Raw genomic sequence first — 21,540 nt, forward strand, 5'->3', positions numbered from 1 at the left:
TTTTTTATGTATAGTTATTTTATTTTGCCATGTTTGGTACTTTAGGCGTAGTAATAAAGTTATTTTTATAAACCCCCTTGTTATGCTCATGGATTGAAATTTAAATTCCCAAGAAATACCGAGAATAGCGAAGTTTGCCATCGGGAGTTACATCCCAAAGCATGAATTTAAAGAGGGGAAAGAGCAACCTAAATTTGTGTCTATTTACAATTTTTTTTTTTTTTTTAAATCAAATGTGATATTATTTGAATTATCAAACGGTACGAACCCGAAATTAATTAACTAAGCAATTCCGGTTTGCTAGTTTTTTTTTTTTTAAACTTATTTGCGAATTCCTATTATTATAAAGCTCAAGCAAATGATCGAGTTCGCTTTTAAACTGGTTGCACCTCTCCATATTCTTTTCTACTTCAAACACTTCATCAAAAAGTTTTCCGGGTAATACGAAAAGTTTATTTAACTAGCATGTCAAGCGACGTCAATCTTCCAGATCTTTGGTTCTAATTCGACCTTGTTCGCACTACCCTTCTATAGTGAGCTCGTCAGCGTGCGACCCAATGTGTCCTTGAATGTATCGTATTTACTTGAATATAACTCGCACTTTCTTTTTCTCAAAATTAAAGCTAAAAAATCGTGGTGCAAGATTTATGTGGAAATTTTCGGAAACTAAAGTTTTCAGGAAAAAAATGAAAATGGCATAATTTTCTTTCCCATTATTTCAAGTAAAAATTGCCAGTAATTTTCAAGACTCGAGATACGTAATGAACAATCCTTCACGAATGACTAATGAGAAGTGAAAGCAGACAGTAATGTTAGGCCAGTAGAGATAGAACAGCTATGAAGACGTACATATGATTGGTGCAGTATTAACAAAAGATCGCGCGACCCAACGACAAAGGCAAACCGACAATTGTTGAGTTGAAATATTAGTTCTCTTCAACTCAATTCCATAACATTTCAAACTGCATTCACTATATATTTCTTAGTTTTAACAGGTTCACGACGGGATGGTGTTTTGCCCGTTTATCATTCCGATGGAACTTTAACTTCTCATTACCGTTTGTGTACCTCTTCTTCGTCACGCTGGCGGGCTTAATTCACACAAAGTTTCAACCCAAATTTTATTGCTGCTTGTTTGCGTGCTGGTCCAGCTGGCAGGGGGGGGGGGGATCACGCACACGTTATATGGCATGTTTCAATTCGCGATAGAATTTTATTCGAAGTTAGCCTTTGTGATCTGTCTTAATGGCATCGAAAATTTAAAATGCAATAAAACAGACCTGTGTAGCTCAGTGGAAGTGGCGCTTGCGTCCTCTGTGCTTGGTCGCTTGAAATGAGAGACTTAGGTTCAAGTCTAGTCGCCGACTGGAGGAACTTTTTCCTATTTTCGACCGATTCCCGAGTTAGTCGATCTCTGGCACAGGCAAGCAGGTTTTTCCTCCTGGAAACTCGGGTTTTTCTTCCTGTAAGCTCAAGAAAATCGACCGCAGTACCCACATTATTTCAGACAGTAACATATCCTTAGGTACCAAGAGATGGCAGCACTTGTTTGTTTGCCAGCCTCTTCATCGATGGCTGCTTGTGATTAGTGATAGACATGGGCCAGCTATTTCTGATTGGCTACCAGTGGAGATTGAACTGCCCACTCAGTCTCCAAAAAGCTAGATAGGGTATAAAGGCCTCGCCTACTCCCTATAAGGGAATAAAAGGCATTAGCTGATTTTTTTAAAACAAACACTTATTTCATGTAATTGAAAAATTACCAATAGTTTTTACTTAAATACTGTGTTTGCTGGTGCAACATATGGTTTTGTCTGAGTCCATACAGCATAGTTTTGTGGGGTGGAGGACATGTGATTCATTAGTAAGTGCTGTGTTTATCTCAGTTGTCTCTAATTGCAGTATTTGTGGAAAAATATAGTACACAGACTGCAAATGTCTCTGCATCTTATTCAGTGATACAATAAAACTACTTGTTTTTCTTGTGTCTACAGGATAGTGGCTGTCGGGAGGGTGTTAAGGGAAGAACGAGTTACTATCGCCTCGACGTGAACATGTTTCAACTTTTTTTTTTTCGTGTGCGAGGTATATGCGAAACTTTTTAATTTATTTTTTTCATAAAGTAAAATCAGGGGTGTGAGTTGTACGCAAGGGCGAGTTATATTCGAGTAAATACGGTATGCCGTGTCTGTTTTCAAAGTCTTCTCCCCCTATTCTCTTCGCGGTTGTTACCATCCCAGCTACTGTATCATTCATAACTGTTTTTATCACAATTTCTGCCAATACGCGGTAATAGTAAATTGTTTTTCTTATTCAGCCGACTTCCTTATGTTGATAGGAAATTGTCAGTGTTATAGCTGTTCCAACTCTTGCTTACAGTTAATGCAATAGATTAAGAGCAGCAATAATTACACCTTTTGGCTAGCGGTTGTAAAAGTGATGTTGTATTTGATGGAAAGAATAAAATGTTTTTAGATTTTCTATATGTTCAGGGACATTATCAGTTAAAGAAAGAACTTTGAATGGTAAAGATTAAGTAAAGTTTTATTTCATGCATAAAGCAGCTATAGAACCACTCTGTAAAATAGTGAAGCTGTTACCTTTTTTGTTGTAATGATAATAACCGGGAGTTATTTTTATGCGCGTGGATTTGTATACGTCCGTCGATTTGATTTGTGGTTTACTTTACACAGTGAGCTTATCTTTGACAGCCTTAAATAAAGAGCATATTTTTCATTTTTTTTACTTGATAAGTTCTGGCAGGCAAGAAATCTTACAATGAAGATTCATCCACGAGCTTCAATATTATGGAAGTTTAAAACGTTTTTTGATACGTTTCGAATTAGCCTTTTGCTGGTTAAAAAAAAAAAAAAAAACTGTGCCCCCATTGCTTTCATGAGTCGTTGAAGTGAGATTTTCTTTTCTTTGCTTTTTCTCATATGATAAGGAAGTCAGCCGATTTTTTTTACGTCTGTTTTTCGAACCGACATTCAACAACTTTTTTTTTTTTTTTCAATTATGCGTCACTTGTTTACAGAACATGCCGCGAATAAAAATCGGCGAATAGCTAGGGAGTAATATATTATTAATAATGTTGTGTGTGTGTGTGTGTGTTATCATTGTATTAATTGCATTATTTCTTAAATTTGATTAAATTAGGTAGTTTTAAGAAGCTGTATACAATTATTTGAAGCAGATGTATAAATATTCAACAAGAATATTTATACAATACATAGTGCCTATCCTATGCATAGTGTTTTATTATTTTTACTCCTATTTTTGATAGTTTGTTTCCTGACTCTCTCTATTGTTTGTATGGTGTGCAGTTTCATCTTCTGTATTTAAAATCTAGTTTATGATTTAATATTATTTTGGTTTGTTGTCTTTTAAGCCTTTCAACAATCTGAGATCATTGTTGTTCCTACTGAAATCCTCTGTTCGATGATTTTTAGGCAGTTTTGCTCCTTTTTCTTTCTTTCTTTCTCCCCTTCCGTTATTGAATTCGTTGGTTTGACTTTTTGAAGTTATTTTTGTAGACATTTTTTGTAAGATATTAACTTACTTCACTACCGACTTTGAATTGCTTAATATTTTGTCACTAATATTAGCATTGCTTGCTTATTTTTGTGAGCCTTTTTTTTTTTGTGTGTGTGTGTTTCATGTAATTCGCACTGAATTTTTTTTTATTATTTCTGGTTGCTGTTTACAATTGTTTGATGTTTTAAATTTATTTTTGTATTGAATAGTGCTCGAGGACTCCACTTTTAGTGATGTTAATCATGTGATCTGTTATGTAGTCGCTTTGTTTTGTTGCGCTATTAGCGAGAATTAGCTTATCTGCATTGACATCGCGTAAACTTTCTTAGCTTCCCAGACTTTGGAATCGCCCGCTTTCGCTACATCCCAAACTAAGACCATGTTCATGCATGATCTTAGTTTGGAATGAACAATGAACTCCAGAAAAGGTGAGTTTTCTGGAGGAAAAATCCTATCTTCGTACGAGACTGGCTGATTTACCTTAAGTTGAACAGTTCATCCTAGACGGGACTTGAATTCAGGACAACCGAAGGGCATCGGCGATACCGACTGAACCAGAGAGGTTCTGGTAATTCGGAGTCCCCACAAGATATAGGGACGATAGATGCTGTTAATAAATTCAGGAGATAATTGCTCTTTATATTTGAAAAATATCAATACATTATATCAATATTAAAAATATCAATACGTCACATAAGTGTGGAAATTGTTTCACAGCAGATAAAACTTGGGAAAGAGATACAGTGGTTCATTTGATTTTAGTAAAAACAAAGCCACAAATAGGTTAGATAATACTAGTCACAATTCGGGTAAAATAACTGGCTTTAATAAATGGATTATATTTTAATAAGCAGGATCCCTTGCTTGACTGTACGTTGAATACAGATTCCTATATTTTAAGTGCTGGCATCAAGAAAAGACAGGCCATGTAGATTAACGACATGCAACATATAGCTGTTTGCATGATGCAAAGATAGGTAGTTAATCAGGAGTGCGGCTGATATGCAGTATTTGCAGAATGATTTGATAAGCTGGAATATTATGGGCATATGAAAATTGATGTCAGCTCAACGCCAATCACTTTGGTGTGATTAGATATCCAATGTCTTATTATATTATATTGATAGGATTATGCTTGAAGAAACTGATCAGGCTAGGAATCTTGGAGTGTTAGCAGAAAACTGAAGATCAGGGGCCATGTGGCAAAGATTGCAAATACAATTCAAAAGATAATTGCGATGCTGAAACGAACGTTCACATGTAAAGATAAAGATGTCATTTTGCCTCTTTACAAGGCCTTGATAAGACGTCATTGGGACTATTGTGTACACGTCTGCTCTCCGCTGTGATTCTGATATGTTAGAGAGAGCGTACAAAGGAGAGTGTTAAAAATTATATCAGGATTGTGGAGTACTGATTATGAAGAAAGATTGAGAATTTGTAGACTGCAGACACTAGCAAACAGGAGAAATAGGGGCGATATGATTGAGACTTACAAACTTCTGATTTCTAGGAATTCGGTAGATAGGATTTCTCATTTTATGGAGGATGGAGAAAGAACGAGAGGGCATCCTTAGAAGTTGAGAATGAATGCCGACAAGAAGAGAATGAGAAAGCGACGTTTTTCTCTCGTAGAGTGGTGCATTTTTGAAATGATGTTGTGTGTGCAAGTAGTGTGAATAAATTCAAAAACAGGTATGACAGCTAGTGAGGGTAGTATGTGACTTCCCTCGATGAATTCCTAACCTCTCTGGAGGTCTCTCATTATAATAATATTGTATGTAGATTGGAGTAATAAGAATGTTACTTTATTTTTGCCTGGAGTTAATAGGTGATCTGAATAAAGTTGTAGGAAAATAAGAAATTCTGAGGTATTTATTTTATGTTGGTGGAAATAAACGATTTAAACCTGGAGTTACGATGACAGGAGGACTTTTTGACACTTATGTGATCGGTTACATCAAGAGTTAATTTTGTTAATATAATGCCAAGATTTGATAGGCACCCAGGGTCAGAGCAGTGAGGGTTAATTGGATTCTAAGTAGGCTATGCGCTGTAGTTTCAATATTTCAGATCAGTTTGCTAATAATTGGAATAGTTGGGTCAATTGGTACCCATGCACTGAGTAAGGTATAAAAACAGCAATATTTTCAAAAGATGTAGGATAACAGTTAACTAAATATAGGGGGTGAAGACGATTCTGTATATTACTAGAAATTCTTACTTTGAATGGTATCACATCATTGTATACTTGTGGACGAAACTTAAAGAATGAGCTGTTCTTTAAGCTGAGTCTTGGTTTAACTATGATGTTCATGGTATCGAAGTGTATAATGGTAATTATCACGTCGTTGGGAGAGAATGAAGATTTAGACTGTGAAATTGATACGTGAAATTCCTGTTTGGAACGGGAGTTCGAGAGAGGGAATAAAGCACGTTACAGTTGAGGATGGGAACGTGTTAATGTAGTGGAGGAAGTAGTGATGATAATCATGGTCGTGTTACTTAGAGGCAAGGAAATACAAAGCGTAATTAATGGAGGAGAATTTTATATGAAGGATACTGACTGGGAGCATGAAAGAACTAAAAATGCAATGGGTAGTAAATTTTTAGGACAAGTTCGGCATGTTACTTTAGGTAACTATCATGTGCATGAACTTACTCTCCGATGTTATTACCTTTTTGGATTTGGTAATAACATCGGAGAGATTAGTGATAGACTATATTAAATACTCGAAAGTCCTCTGTGGTATATGATAATTTGACTTTGGAAAGGATAATTAAGACTAAAGGGAAAAATAAAGTATCCATGGGTAAATTTTTTTTTTACCCCTGGATTATCCCAAACTAATTTTGAGCTTGGGATAACAGAATTCAGAAGTATTAACTGAGGGCATTATTTAATGTCAGTGACACCAATGCGAATTGTAATACTGAGAGAAGTTTTCTATAATTTCATGTCCATGTAGCATTGAAGAGAAATTTGAATTACAGCCATCGTCGAATGTTAAGATTGATCCAAAAACATTTTAATAATAAATAAATAAATAATAAAAAAAGCAAAGATAATAGAAACGAATTAAGCATAAACCAGCTACTCTGGAACAATTTAAGAGGAGACCAGTTATAAGTGTGCATACTCTTTATGATGAAATTAAGAGGGAAATTGACCAAGGTAATGGCTATGATGTGATTTGGAATTCAGCAATTTTTTTTTTTATAATGACAGGCCTCGAAACACTGTTTAGAGGGCAGTTTTCAGTCTAGTATTTAGAAGCGAGTACTCCAGGATTTGGTGTTAGGGCTCTTGTTTAATACATTCATAAATGATTTAGGTTGATATTTAGAGTAAAATTTCTCTTTTCTGGTGTGAAGCTGATTCGAGAAGTTCATTGTTTGGATGGAGTGAATTCTTCGATCATCTTAAAAGATTGGAAAGTGGACAGTCGAGTGTAAAATTTAATGTGAATAAAGGGAAGCATATGCGTTTGGTAGAAGGTAGTATTAGATGGCTGGAATGGACTTGAGAAAAAGTTAAATACAAGAATTTGGCTTTTTAAGGTGTAGGGAATTTAAGTTTAGAACGCATATCGGTAAAGCACACTAGAAAGTTAATTCAAAGATGGTTCACTTGTCGGAGGTAAATTATGATGCCGTTTCACAAGTCTCACAACTTTACTCACCAAGATTTTCAATGGATGTCAGAAAAATCGAGGGTATTTAGAGTGGTCAATGTTGGAAGGATTGTAATATGATTGGTTGGTTACTTGTAATCATTTGATAAATTTATCTAACCTTAAGGTGACGGCGAGTTAATTTAATTGAAGTTCAGGACATACATAGAAAGAATTGCCTGATCTAGGGATAATAAAAATACAGTGAAGAAAATTAGAACAAATATTTGACATTCATTTTTGTTAATACTAATAGAAAATACGTGGAATGGCCTTCTGCACCGGGTTATAAAAGCCGTGAACTTATGTAACGTTAAGAATTATATAGTTTAGCTGGAAAGTTGGTTATTTTGAATTTGCATAATGTTTATTGTTATGTGTTTTTATGTGTGTTTATATATATATATATATATAATATTTTGTGTGTGTGTAAAATTTCGTATTGAAATTTTATTTTTATTAATATTAACAAAATTAACTCTTGATGTAACCGATCACATAAGTGTCAAAAAGTCCTCCTGTCATCGTAACTCCAGGTTTAAATCGTTTAAATGTATGCATATATATATATATATATTGTGTGTGTGTATATGTGTGTGTGTGTGTGTGTGTATATATATATACACACACACACAAAATAATGAGAACTTAAAACAGGATGTGAGAGGATGAAAGAGAGTAAGGCCATAATCTGTGAGCGGTACATATACAGCCAATCATTCATCATGAGTGATGAATTTCGTTTGAACATAGCGATTAGTCAGCGTATGGTTTTTTTTTCTCCAGCATGTAGCTAGACACTCTTGAAATTTCCTCAAATGCTCCGTACACATAAATATGAATTTTGGGTAATTTCGAGAGATCATGCCGTTGCCACCCTAGATAGACTTAGGCCTCCTGGCGGAAGTTCCGTAGTAATATTTTTTTTGGAATAATGTACAAATAAGTTATCTTTTAATTGCGATTTCATTTATTTTTGAATTTTATATTATATACCAAATTGTATATTTAATACAATTTTTATTTAGATAATTATTATATACCTCTCCCAAACCCCCTGTCCGGCATTCCATTAAACTTGTTCTGCAAACTGTTTCATTGTGTGAGAAAAACTTGCTCTTGCTCCTTTCTTAACTGCGAACAAACTTGACTTCCAGGGATTCTCTACCCACCTTCCGTATAATAATGAAAAAGTTCATCAGACGATATTCTCCAACACCATAAGTTTGCAGACCTCTGTTAGCCAGAATGTGTAGTCCACACACTCGCAATCTGTCCTGATAATTCTATCTTTGTAACTCTTCTCACCTTTACCACAGCTTCTTTATCCTCATGGAACCCGGCAGACCAAATCTGCGTAAGTAATCCAGGTGCGATTTTATCAAGGTCTTGTAAAAGATGCAAAAACATCGCAATTATCCTCGAAGTTCTACTTGCAGTTTCTTGAAATAATCTTATTTCATAATGGATTCGTTTCGTAATATTCTGTTTATATTAATTTTGAGAGCTTTGGAATATTAATTAAAGAAAAATATTCAACGTATAGTTGACCCCCCCCCAAAGTACAAGAAACTTACTTTTTTTCCCGCTTTAATTTTTTTGTTGGAATGCGAAGACGGGAATACAGTAATGGAGAAAAATTTATCAAAGTGCGTATTTGCCAACTATTCCCTTCAGATTTTGATATTCCTCTATTTCGCGCTCTTCCGTCATGCCACTGACTTTAAGATCAATTATTATTATTGCACTGGCACCTCCATGCTATCCTAAGATTTATTGTGGGAGACCTAAACTATCAACACAATATGTATTACTTCTATTTGAAACCATTAACCAAAGCACTCAACTGACTCAGGCAAACCATTCCATTCATTCACCACTCTACCTTTTACGGCAGGGGTTCCCAACCTTTTTGTTTCCTAGAGCACATTCTAAAATATCGATAGGGCGACGGGCACTATCTATTTTTTCAAGCAAATTTTTTGAATTCGGTATCCATATATATATGGATGGATACGATTGGATGTTAGTGCGAGGTCGCTGATGCGCAGGGGAAAGATCCAGGGTGTACTCCAACCTTCCTGAAAAATCTGGAAGAGGAAGCTGAAATACGTTCAAAGGAGCAGGGGGAGACCATAAGATAATAGCTTGAAACCATGATGTAGAAGCGTGTATTTACGGGGTCCGTTTGCCTGTTCTGGGGGACAAAAAACTCGTTTGCAGCTGAGAGAGAAGAAAAAAATACTACTTCCATACGAGACCTTTGAACTCACCTTTCGTCGCAAGAGACCATATATAGGTTCCTCACATGGCTGACGAGAATTGAACCCAGGTCTTTCTGATCAAAGGGCTTAGTCTATAACGACAGGAACTATGGAGGCTCTCATTCACCACTCTCCAAGTGAAAAATCGAGAGGTGTCTGGAGTATGCAAATACTTTCTACCGTTTCTACGGAACTGACCATTGTCTCTTTTAGCAAGACAATGCACCATGAAATAAGGGCTGCTGCAACTGCATGGTTTGTGGACATGAGCGTCACCATTCTTCACTGGCTTCCACAGAGCTCTAATCTCAACCCTATTGGATGAGCATCGGGTTAGGTCAAGGGACGTCTTTCATAAAACAGTTCAGGACCTTGTTACATGCTTACAGGAAGAATGGATCAAAATTCGCATTGATCGCTATTGTACACTTGTGGAAAGTATGTCCTGTAGGGTTACTGAGGCATCACAGCAAAAGCAGGACCTATATCTTATTAAGGTGGGCGCCATGGCTTTTTTTGTTCCTCACACTCGTTGACTTCTTTCCAAACATTGTATGTCCCTATAAGTCAACAGGAGTTTCATAAAGTGAGTAGTGGTGCTGCATCTGTATTCTTAAATTTAAAAAAAAAAATTGTCCAGTCTGCAGTTACTTGTGAGTGAGGATATTTGTCGAGCCCTATATATATATATATAAATAAAAAATAGAGCTGGAGTAGCAGTACACCATCAGCAAAACCATGAATACGAATGATCTTAGTGAAAGAGCATAAGCAGAACAAGAGATCTAGGATACTCCAACCTTCCTGAAAAATCTGGAAGAGGAAGCTGAAATCGGTTCGCAAAGGGCAGGAGGGAGACCATAAGATAATAGCTTGAAACAATGTTGCCAGACTCCTTTTCTTGACTATCTCTAGCGAGATAGTATAGTACGCCCACCGTTTGTAGATATCTGCTTGGCGTTTTGCCAAGAATAGTCCATTCATGCTGAAGGGGAGAAAGAAATGATGTACGAATTGGTGGCCAACATGCGAAATCACGTGCTTGTCTGTCGCTGTACTAGTAGTAGCTTGATTTTTGTTGCTTTTTTGCATTATTTTTTTTATTAATTTGTATGATGGATCCAGTATAGTCCACAAGTTCTATTGTTACACGTTTCAGTAGCTCTTGCAAAAGAATGTTGAATAATGTGCTGACATTCTGCGACAAAGAATTAAAAGGCAGTCTCCTTGTTCTCCTTTCTCAAGTCATAAAACGTACAATGCAATTGCGGGCGTATCGGGGTCTACTGTTAAAAGAATTCGTAGGGAATCAAAAGGTGAAGGTAAGCCAAAATTTAAATCTCCTAAAAAAAAAAAAAAAAAAAGCGCCAGAGAAAGAAAACCATTGAATGATTTTGATGTAGACGTTATAAGAATTATTCACGAATTTTACGTGGTCGAGAAAAGAGTGCCAACTGTTCCGAAATTGATTCCTGTGCTTAAAAGAAAAAATTAATTTTCCTCGGAAAAGAGAAACTTTAAGGAAAATACTTCATGAAATCGGATTTCGTTTTAATGCTATTGAGTATGTCTGGGTAGAAGTGAAAAGTTTCATTCGCCATCGCAACGTAACTGGGGATATTGACATGTCGAAACTTTTTAAGCTTTCAGAACAGGCGAATGAAAGTATTACAGTTCAAAACTGGGGAAAATATTGCTTTCATGTCACCTCATTGGAAAATATGTAGTGGGACAGAGACGGAATTATCGACAAATTATGCCAGCCTTTGGTGATCAGTTTAAGTGAAAGTAATGGCGATTCGGACACCGATTCAGATGAGTATGAAGATTAAAAGGATTTGATAATGGTATTTTTTTCCAACCTTTTTTTTTTTTTGCATGGGTTTGTTAAAAGAGTCACAAGCCATAAATAATTGATCGGTTTAGGACATTAAAGTGTCTCAGTTCTCTCAACTGTAAGTTTAGAATATCTAAGTTCATTTGAAAAATTTTTTTGTTTTTCTGTATAATTATTTTTATTTTATAGAAAACTTTCTTAAAAATAAATTTCGTTAAATTTTTGTTTTATGCTATACCTTTTTTAATTTTGTTAATACTCTACGTACATTTTCTCAACTGTTATGCAAGCAAAATAGTTACACTTTAAAAACTACAATGTTTGTAAAAGAAAAGCTAAATTTTCCGACCTGTAATAATAAACAAACTCATACCAGAAGACGGCTTGATTACCCTATTATCGGAATGGATTCTCCTTTTTGGGACATGCGCAGAAGTGTCTCTAATCTGAATCATTTCTTTACTATAAAGGGTAAAGAAATGGAACTAGGGAAGCGAACTGTTGAGTTTCAACTCAGAATCTTCTGTATGGTTTCGAAGATTGCTTTGGACATGATGTGTTAGAACTGAGAGAACCTAGTTCCATCCATTTCAAAGATTTTTTCTTCTTCTTTCTCTCTCCACCAGAAATCTTTTCTCTTTTTTGGTTTATATATTTTCTCTTTTTTTAATATGTGTATATATATATACACACACATCAACTAGATACAGGAGAGGACACAACTGACAGTCCAGGTCAACTTTTCAAACATTTTTTAGTGTAGTTTTAAAACTAGAAAAAACAAAACAATCAGATTGTTGAAGTTAGAAACTTGTTTCGTTATTTTATCCAAAATAGTAAAAGAACAATACAGTATATACTTTTCTAGAACATTACTGTTGGTATTCTGTGTAGCACTGTGGAAATGGTATTTGCATCCACACCTCTAAAGCCGTCCAAAGAAAGACGTTCTGCATCGAAATTGGATTACTGCCAAAAGGAACTTATTCTAGCTTTGAAATTCTGGTTCGTGAGTTAATCGATCTCTGGCAAGAGGGTATTTTTCTTCCAGAAACCGGATTTTTTGTCCCTTAAATTCAAAAATCAAATGTAGAACTACTCTTTCAGACAATGTTAAGGTGCCATTTTCTGCCTCTCTTCACTGGATGCTGTTTATTAGTGATAGCTTTGGGCGAGCTATCCCTGATTGACCACAGGTGAAGATTGAACTTCCCTCTCAGTGCATAAAAGATGTTAACAGATTTATTTTTATGTTGGTAGTTGCCAATGTACACAGGCTGACCACGTGTATTCTGCACCGACTGGCTAAAGACTGTTACCGATGATGTGATAATGGCCGCTCATGGGAAGAATCGCCGATTGAAGAAACAGCGCTAAACCGGGAAGCACATCACTACAATAGAAACTTTCATGACTGGTCTCATATGGTCAATGCCGCGCTGTGGGTAGGAGGCGCCCTTGTGCAAAACGTTTTTCAGCGCCTCCATAAAATAAGTTTCCATGAAAAATTTTACTTTGTTAAAAGTACAAAAGTTTATATGCAATACATAAAAATGAATGTTATTTAACAGTAGTAGAACATTGTAATCATTGAACTTCATTAATAAGGAATTTTTAATAATCAAAATTTTCAAAAATGTTTATTCCTTGATATATAAATACAACAGAATATATATGTATATATATGTAAAGTATTTTACCTTGGGTATAATAAATGTTAAAGATACCAAGCTATTTTAAACCTGGTTTTACTCCATTTCCCAAGTAAGCAAACATTATTATTCAATCGATATAATTGATAAATCCGTTAGACTCTCTCCAGGCATTGTTGACCGCAACTAATTTTTTATTAGTTTCAGTTTTGAAAAACTTCTTTCCCCTGATGCTACGGATATTGGTAATGTTAAATAAATACGCATCACAATCGCAGTATTCGGAAACGTGTCGGTTAATTTATTTTCGTATATATAATTTAAAACATCCTGAGGAGCCGACTCTTTTTAAACAAAACATTGCAAAGTTTTTAATTCCTCAAATAAAGTCATACCATCAATATCGCGATTGTCGGAATCTTGATTGTCGCTCAGTTTTAAGTGCAAATCTTTTCAATGGTTCATTAAATCTTCATCGCTCCAATCTTTTAATTTGCTAATGTCTCTTATAACTTTAAAGTCATCGCTATGTTGTTTTAAGAGTATGAATCTTTCCGTGACTGAAGTTATTGTCGTGTCTAAAATTGCGAAGAAAAAAATTATTTTAAACTTTTGTTTAGGATCATGCGTTGTTTCATCTGATGCTTCGTAACCAAACGTTTTTGTTCTTTTGCGAATGTCTTGAAAAATAGGATCAATATTAAGATCGTTTGCTACTTCTTTTGCAATTTTAATATTTTCAAAATATTGGTCAGTTCGGCGAATATTTAATTCTTGTATAACATAATCAAGATTTTCTGTAATTTTTCCTATATCAAATGTCGGATTCTGCATTATTTTGCTTGCAACATTTACGAGACTTAAGATTTATCAAACAAATTTATTTAAACGAATAAATCTTTGAAATTAAGTTGTCTGCCTAAACTATAGAATCGATATCTTTACTTTCATCTTCCGTAATATCAAAAAGAGCCTGGTAAATTTCCTTGATATTATTTTTAAGTGATTTATTGCTTCTACTCTACTTTCCCACCTAGTAGTGGGAAAACTTTCCCAACTAGTAGCAGAAAGCGTTGGCCTATATTATATTAAAAAAAAAACATATTCGAATATAGGCCAACGCTTCAGATATTGAAAAATAATTATAATTCCTGTATTATCCCAAAAAAATTTAGTTTCACAGGATACCTTAGCTGCATCATTAACTACCAAATTTAATGCATGAGCAGCACACGGAATAAAAAAAAAAGCCCTTGAATTTATTTCAAGGATTTTTTTCTGCAGTCCATTATGCTTGCCTCACATATTTGAACCGTTATCATAAGTTTGGCCGCGTAAATCCGAAATGTTAATATTCAATAATTTTAAATAATTTTTTATAAATTGAAATAGTCCTTACCCAGTGGTATCTTCTACAGATTGAAAACCCAAAAAATGTTCATGAATTTCTGCTATATTTGTATCTTTTATTTTGATTAACAAATCTAATAACAATAGATAATTGTTGTGTGTGGCTTATATCCGGAGTAGTGTCAAGAATTAATGAATAATATTTCGCCTCTTTAACCATTTCTAAAATGTTTTGTTTTATAGCTTCAGAAATTATACGGATGATTTCATTTTGTATTTAAAAATTTGCTGTTATCATTTTCAAAAAGTTTTTGTGAAGAACCTCTAAAAGCTATACACTGTCTTGATAAATATTGTATTATGTAGATTAACCGTTCTATAACAGATTGCCAATATTTTTTCTCAGTTTCGTATAATCTTTGTGTGCAATCAATAATGCATTTTTTAATCAACGACATTTTAAAAACTGTTCAAAAATACAGCGAACTTAATGTGCGCGGAATTTGTCTGGTGTATTTTTAGTATATGACTCAAATGTTGCCAATAGTTACAACCGTATTCGTTAGTAAGTTGGGAATTTTGACTACCAAATATTTTGCAATAACAACAGAAAACCGAATTTCGCGATTCTGAATAAACTAATTAGCTTCGTAAAAGTTTTCTCCATTTGCTAAAGTTCGATAATAGTATGAATCGGAAAACTTGCAGCCAGATTCATCTTGGAGAAATTATTAACTACTTGACGCGGGCAATGCTCAACTAAACAATCTCTAACTTTGGTAGTTATGATTCGGCCAAGTACCTGGATCATTAACAGTAAAATTTGAAGTTTCGTCGAATCGGAATCCAATATTTCTTCTGCTGCAACTTCTGTAGACAGTCCAGTTTCATTTTCGCATAACATTTGTTTCTTCATAGTTATCTTGTGTCCTCTCTTTTTCTGTAGAGCTAAACGGAGTACTTGCTTCGTCAGAACTTTCTGTTTTTCGTTTTTTATGTGGTCCCGAAGTTAAAAATTTATTCGACAATCCAGCCAATTTATGTTACAGTTGTACTCGTTGCAATTGTCTTTTCCTTTTGTGCACCAGATAACTTCTTTGACTTTTTTTCCGACATCTTTTTGGTTAGACTTTAAAATAATAAGAGCGTTAAAAGTTGTCCACCAAAATAAATACTTTCTGAAATTTTCCCTTAAACTTATTTTTTAACCCCTTAGCCAACTATTATTTTTAAGGTGAATGGCCCAAGACTATTTTTTTTTATTACAGAATTTGATTTTTCAGATGTTTTGCATAATAAATATGCTTATATTTTAGGTATTTTTTAAAAATTAACATGTAGAGATGTTAGCCACTGATTGATTTCTCAGTGATATTCAATATTTTTTTACATTCTGGTAATTGTTTAATAATTAAGAAATTTGTAGAATATTAAAATTATTTATTTTAAAAAAATAGTAAAAGGACCCCAATCCCAATATCTTTCAACCAGAACAAGATATAAATCTCTCACTGAAAATTATTTTCTAGACGTCTACTCAACATAAGATAAAAATCTTATTTTCAAAATAAGATAACTAAAATGAAACAATTTAACTGATTTTCAAACTTAGCAAAAATATAATAGATGTACTTACTTTACGTGAATAATAATCCAAATTCACAAAAAATTTACTAAACAACAATAAATATATTTTAGAAAACAAAAGGCAACTGCACAATAACACTGTTACTGTAACTCACAAAATGAAATTATGCAAAAATACACCAAAAAAAGTATCAGAAAAGGGCCAATTGCAGTATGTGTAAAAGATCTAAAGCGTTTTATAGCTCATAAATAACCTATGTTTATTAATTTAATTCGAGTTGCGTCAGCCTGACGCGACCATAGTCTATCCCGCATATATACGGGATTTTTAGCTATGGTCCCTCAGCTGATTAATGTTTATAATTTATAAACTATTATCTTTAAAATTTTTGTCTATCAAAAATTAGTACACAATTAAAATCAAAGTCAAATTGTCCAAAGTCACTTAAACACAGAATGCACAATATGTATGCTCAATGTTTCATTCAAAATTGAAATGACGCTCAAAAAAAATGTAAGAAGTGCGTATTTGGATAGACGCTATCCAAATTCGAAGCAGAATTTAAGAAAACGAACATCGCAATGTACACTTACGTGTTTCAGACTAAATATTTTTGGATAGATCAGTGTTTCTGAAACTTCAGATATCCGTGTACCCCTTCTTCAGATGTTAAGAAGGGGTGCACTTCGCACATTTTCATTATGACCAAGTACCTTTTCAAAATAATAAATCAAAATATTTCATTGTAAATGTGTTTTATTTGTTAATGTACATTTAAACGGAAAAAAAAATATAAATTTTGTTCTATTAAAAATCAAAGATACTATACATTTTTTTACTTAATATAAATAATTTATCATTGAGAGGAGTGAAATTGTTTACTTCTATATCTGCTATATTGCTCTTTTGTGCGTTTTATAAATCCAGTCTTTAACCAATGATCCATACTTAAGAATTTGAAAGCTAAAAAAATTACCTTATTTACTCGAATATAACTCGCACTTTTTTCCCAAAATTAAAGTTAAAAAATCGTGCTGCGAGATATATGTGGGGATTTTCGGAAACTAAAGTTTTCAGAAAAAAAAAACCGAAAATGGGTATGACTTACAGAAGCTTCTGTTCTCAAGAGCGGTTTCCTTGTGTGCAATCAAAGTTATCTACCCAAATATGTCATCTTCTTTTCCATTATATCAATCAAGTAAAAATTACCAGTAATTTAAGACTTGAGATACGTAATGAACAATCCTAGAAAATTACTAATGAGAAGTGAAAGATGTGCACGATTGTAGGCCAGTATAATAGAGAAAAAGCCACTATTAAGAAGTGCATATGATTGGTGCGGTATTAACAAAAGATCGCGCTACCCAAACAAAACAAGCTGGCAATTGAATTGAAATGCTAATTCTCTTAAACCGATTTCCATAACATCTGAAATGCATTCACTATATATTTCTTAGTTTTAACACGTTCATGATGGGGCAGTGTCAAGCAAAACCATGTTGCACTATATATATATATATATATATATATATATATAGTAGTTTCTGTTGGAGGGAAGATGTGATTCATTAGTTAGTGTTTATATTCCCAGTTGTCTGTAATTGCACTATTTGTGGAGAAATATATTACACAGTCTGCAAATGATGTCTGTGAACCTTATCCAGTGACATAATAAAACTAATTGGTTTTCATGTTTCTGCAGTATAATGGCTGTTGGGGATGTTTACTGCAGGGAGCGAGTTATTGCTCAAATGTGAAATTCGGAGCGACGGACTCGCAATTTGAGTGGGAGAATTCATGCATAATATAATTTAATATATATATATATATAGACTATATAACAGTTTATGAAATTCAAATTGTATACTTTATGGATTGTTTCCTTCAGTATCTAATAAGCAGGTTCTAAAATGTTTAGTTTTAGTATGACTATAATTTTTTAATAAATATAAGCACATATTTAACTGTCAATGGGTTGGCACCTTTTTTATTTGGTAAACTATATGCCGTATTTTTGTAAAATATCTTGTTGCCGTAATATGGCTGAATGAGCGTCCTTGTTAAGCATAGAGGCAGCGCCGTGAGGCAGGCTGCCTCTATGCTACATCGTGTCAACGGTACTGGGCAAAGCACAGCGTAAGAATGAATTCACGGTCTGTCTTAAACTAACAATTTCCACTAAAAATATAATAAACAATCGAGAATATTTATACAATTTTCGTTGAGTCGATGCTAACTCTGAAATAAAATCTGTGGTAATATTGATAAGGTTTCACTCCAAACAATATAATTCAAGAATAAGAAAATTTATATATTTTTTTATTATTTCCCGTGGTGAAATGATGCCCCTATCTTCAGGCATCTTTGTGCGGTGCACAATCGCAGACCTGCATATGGTGGTTGAAGGTTTTATCTCATACTACAGAATAGACAAATGAACTGGATCACAGACAAGCATGTCAGATCAGGATAGAATGGAATATGAAGCGATCTCCTACAATAATATCGAAGAATATGGAAATCCTCGCTAAGCAAGCAACTGCATAATCTTATACTTAATTGATTGCATACATTATGCTAATATTCACATGAAGTACTGGAACATCAGTGTTTTTGTTCTAAAACAAGGCATTTTATAAGGCAAACGAAAATATCATTTAAACAAATTCTCTGAGTGAATTTTCAAAAATTACACTTGACACTCCAAGCAAGCTACAGCAGTTTGAAATCCCCTGTATGACATGATCCTTTATCAGGTGTTTTCCATCAAATCGCCAGTTATCAGGTCTCATAGAAGGTTTCCATTCAGAGACGCTCTACTTGGCGTTTTTTTTTTTTTTTTTTTTGCTTTTTTTTTTTTTGCTCACAACTTATGTACGGATACGGAATTGATTCGCTTCCTCTGTGTAGCTCCATTTATTTATTCTTTAATAAAAGAAAATAAAAAATTGGCAAATCTATTTACACCTTTTATGTGGCACATTACTCTAGTCTGCAATATACTGAAAAGATGCTTTTAACTACACAATGTGTTAAGTTTGCATCCAATTTACTTCATATGCCGACTGTGCTTTTAAAACGAAATAATTGAGATTTTTAGGGTTCTGAGAGCAGCCCTAGTTAAAGATCACTGGCAGGTGTAATTAAGTTTCTGAATAGTTGGTTCACCCCCCCCCCCCCAATCCAATCCAAATAAAAGGAATAGGAACTCTCTCGAAATGTCCCCTATTCTATTAGTCAATTATGCTGATGCTCAAAAGTGGAACAATCCGATTTTAATAGGCACATTGTGTTAATTAAAATTTTCAATTTTAATGTATGTAAATGAAAAGTGACTGACAATATTGAAAACACTTCTCATAAAAGTGAAGTGTTTTGAGTCAGTCGCGTCACATGATGTTAAAGAAATTGACAATTATTTTCCCCTTTTTCAGGATGGAACCACATCTTCCAACACAAGAAACCATTCACCTTCCAAGCCATAGTTTTCAAAAAGCTGCTTTCCTTGGTTTTTCCAGCCGTAGCCCATTCAGATGCAGCCGTACTTTTGCAAGTTGTCCATATAGTGCTCAACAGTTAATGGATGCTTACAGAGGATATAGCAAACTGTCATAAATGCATTAGAGAGGCAAGTAAATCATTGAGACAGACAAGTCCTAACAGTGAACAGATCTAGTGTTGTAGTGTAGTGTGCTGCTGTCTTAAATAATATAACAGCAGTCTAAGTACACTGAGGAAGGTAACAATGAACTGTTGATACAGAAGATTTATGCTTATCATAATCAACTTCCACTGCAATCACTACAGTTATTTATTTTTGTTTTAAATTTTTTTTTTCCTGTACAGACAGCAGTTTTGCTTGAATCATTTTTAGATGTAACATTACATGAACAATATTAAAACATGTAAAATTTAACACTCATTTCTATTCAATGTTTATCAATAAATATTGTTCCAAAAATATAGTGATTATTTTTAGTCTAGACTTCATATTTTTTTGCATTAATAAAAAGGCAAACAAATACTTGTACTTCTGAGATTCGTTTTTTTTTTTTTTTTTTTTACCAGGGATTGTAAGGATCTCTACTGAAATTCTTAAGCTTAACTGTTTGGGTTTTTCTGCTTATTTTTGTTTCAAAACACATAAGTAGATGGAGTGATGAAAGAGGTCAACAAGTTAGTTCGGTATTTTCGAAGCAGGGATGGTGACCAGCAAATGCTCATATGCTAAGACTCGAGGGAAAATGGAGAACAGCAGGCAATTCAAAACCAGGGTCTATGAAAATATCTATTTCTGAGGAAGAGTAGGTCTGGTAGCAAGCTCTCAGATTATGATTTAAATAAATTGCACTGTTTTGAATAACATCAAGGAATATTTTAGAGAATTTTGGTATGGTACCACATATGTGAAAGCTAAGTCCGATGGAATAAGGTGGGTTAATTCTTATTCTATATATTTTGTGTGTTGTTCTGGCCGGTTTGAGGGGAGAAATTTTCCTGGAGAAAAACAGTGTACTTTCATTATGAGACTGGCTGACTTACCATTCATTTGATTAAAAATGGTAGAGATTCGATATTACAGACAGGATTCGAATCAACAACCAAAGGGTTCATCTAAACTGACTGAGCTATTGGACGCTCACAAAAGGATTTTTGAGGATAAAGAATGAAACACAATGTGGAAGTTTCTCCAAGAGAAATGATTTTGTCTGGTCTGAGTATTATAAGTAGTATGGTCTTTGTGCTACATAAAAAGGGACTGTTTTGATAGCATTGAAGTTGCTTACAGAAGATTTTGCACTTCGAGATATTTGATCAACATGGTTTTCAAATGGAATGTACTGTCATTAGCAAAACTATGATTTGAAAGGTCATTCCAAAATGATCTCTCACTAATCTCAAATTTGAAGGAAGCGATCCACAATGGCACCCTTGTCTCATGGTGGATACAATGTTCTTAGGCGGAGATGAATTTCAAGACATTTCAGGTCTGAAATGGCGTTAAAAAAAGTTTTATGTTTTGTATCGTATCCAGAACAGGATTTCTGGATTATATATCCTTCAGCCAACCCTTTGTACTAATATTAATGTACTATAGGGCTTTTTTTTTTTTTTTTTTTTTTTTGGAGTGATGGAATTCACATAAAAAAATGTTCTGCATGTTTTTCAATTCAGCTATTTCAAAATATTAATACTGAAAGTACTAGAATACACTTGTGAGATTGCTACCTGAATTACACTTCTCAATAATCAGTCCTTTGCCCAAGAACACATTTTCCACTCTTCTAATCATTTTTGCCTTTTGTGATGACAAGAGCCAATACCCTTCAAATGGCCATCAGTTTATAATTTTAGATAGTAATCTGCCTCACTCACCTGAAGCTCCAATTCATCACCAAAGTGTTCTATTAACATTACTACTCTATGCATAAGTTTTTTTTTTTTGATTTTCACCCATGAAAGGTTATAAGCCTATAGTGCATTAGTGTTGTGGGTGTGACAATTTTTATTTAATCCAGGAAACACAGCTCTAGAGATCAAGCCTCCAGCAAGTGGGGCAAAGGTTCAGCAGCCAGCATGCAATGAAAGTTACTTCCAGACATAGGCAGCAAGCTGCAGGTTAGAACTGCATGGGCAG

The 21,540-nt window shown here is 34.1% G+C and overlaps 1 protein-coding gene across 6 annotated transcripts in view; it reads left to right on the plus strand.

The window, feature by feature from the left end:
- The window catches only part of LOC150095973 (uncharacterized), a 132,860-nt gene extending 112,914 nt beyond the window's left edge, over positions 1 to 19,946 (plus strand). For all 6 annotated transcript variants that reach the window (XM_090409424.1, XM_090409423.1, XM_090409426.1 and 3 more), the window contains one exon: positions 19,337 to 19,946. In XM_090409424.1, the coding sequence (XP_090265550.1) occupies positions 19,337 to 19,517 (181 nt within the window). In that variant the 3' untranslated portion in view covers positions 19,518 to 19,946. The remainder of the gene's footprint in view (positions 1 to 19,336) is intronic.
- Positions 19,947 to 21,540: the final 1,594 nt, after the last annotated feature.

This window comes from Typopeltis vanoorti, chromosome 19, assembly GCF_054136105.1.
Source record: "Typopeltis vanoorti isolate ZY-2024b chromosome 19, IOZ_Tvanoo_1.0, whole genome shotgun sequence".
Taxonomy (NCBI): domain Eukaryota; kingdom Metazoa; phylum Arthropoda; class Arachnida; order Uropygi; family Thelyphonidae; genus Typopeltis; species Typopeltis vanoorti.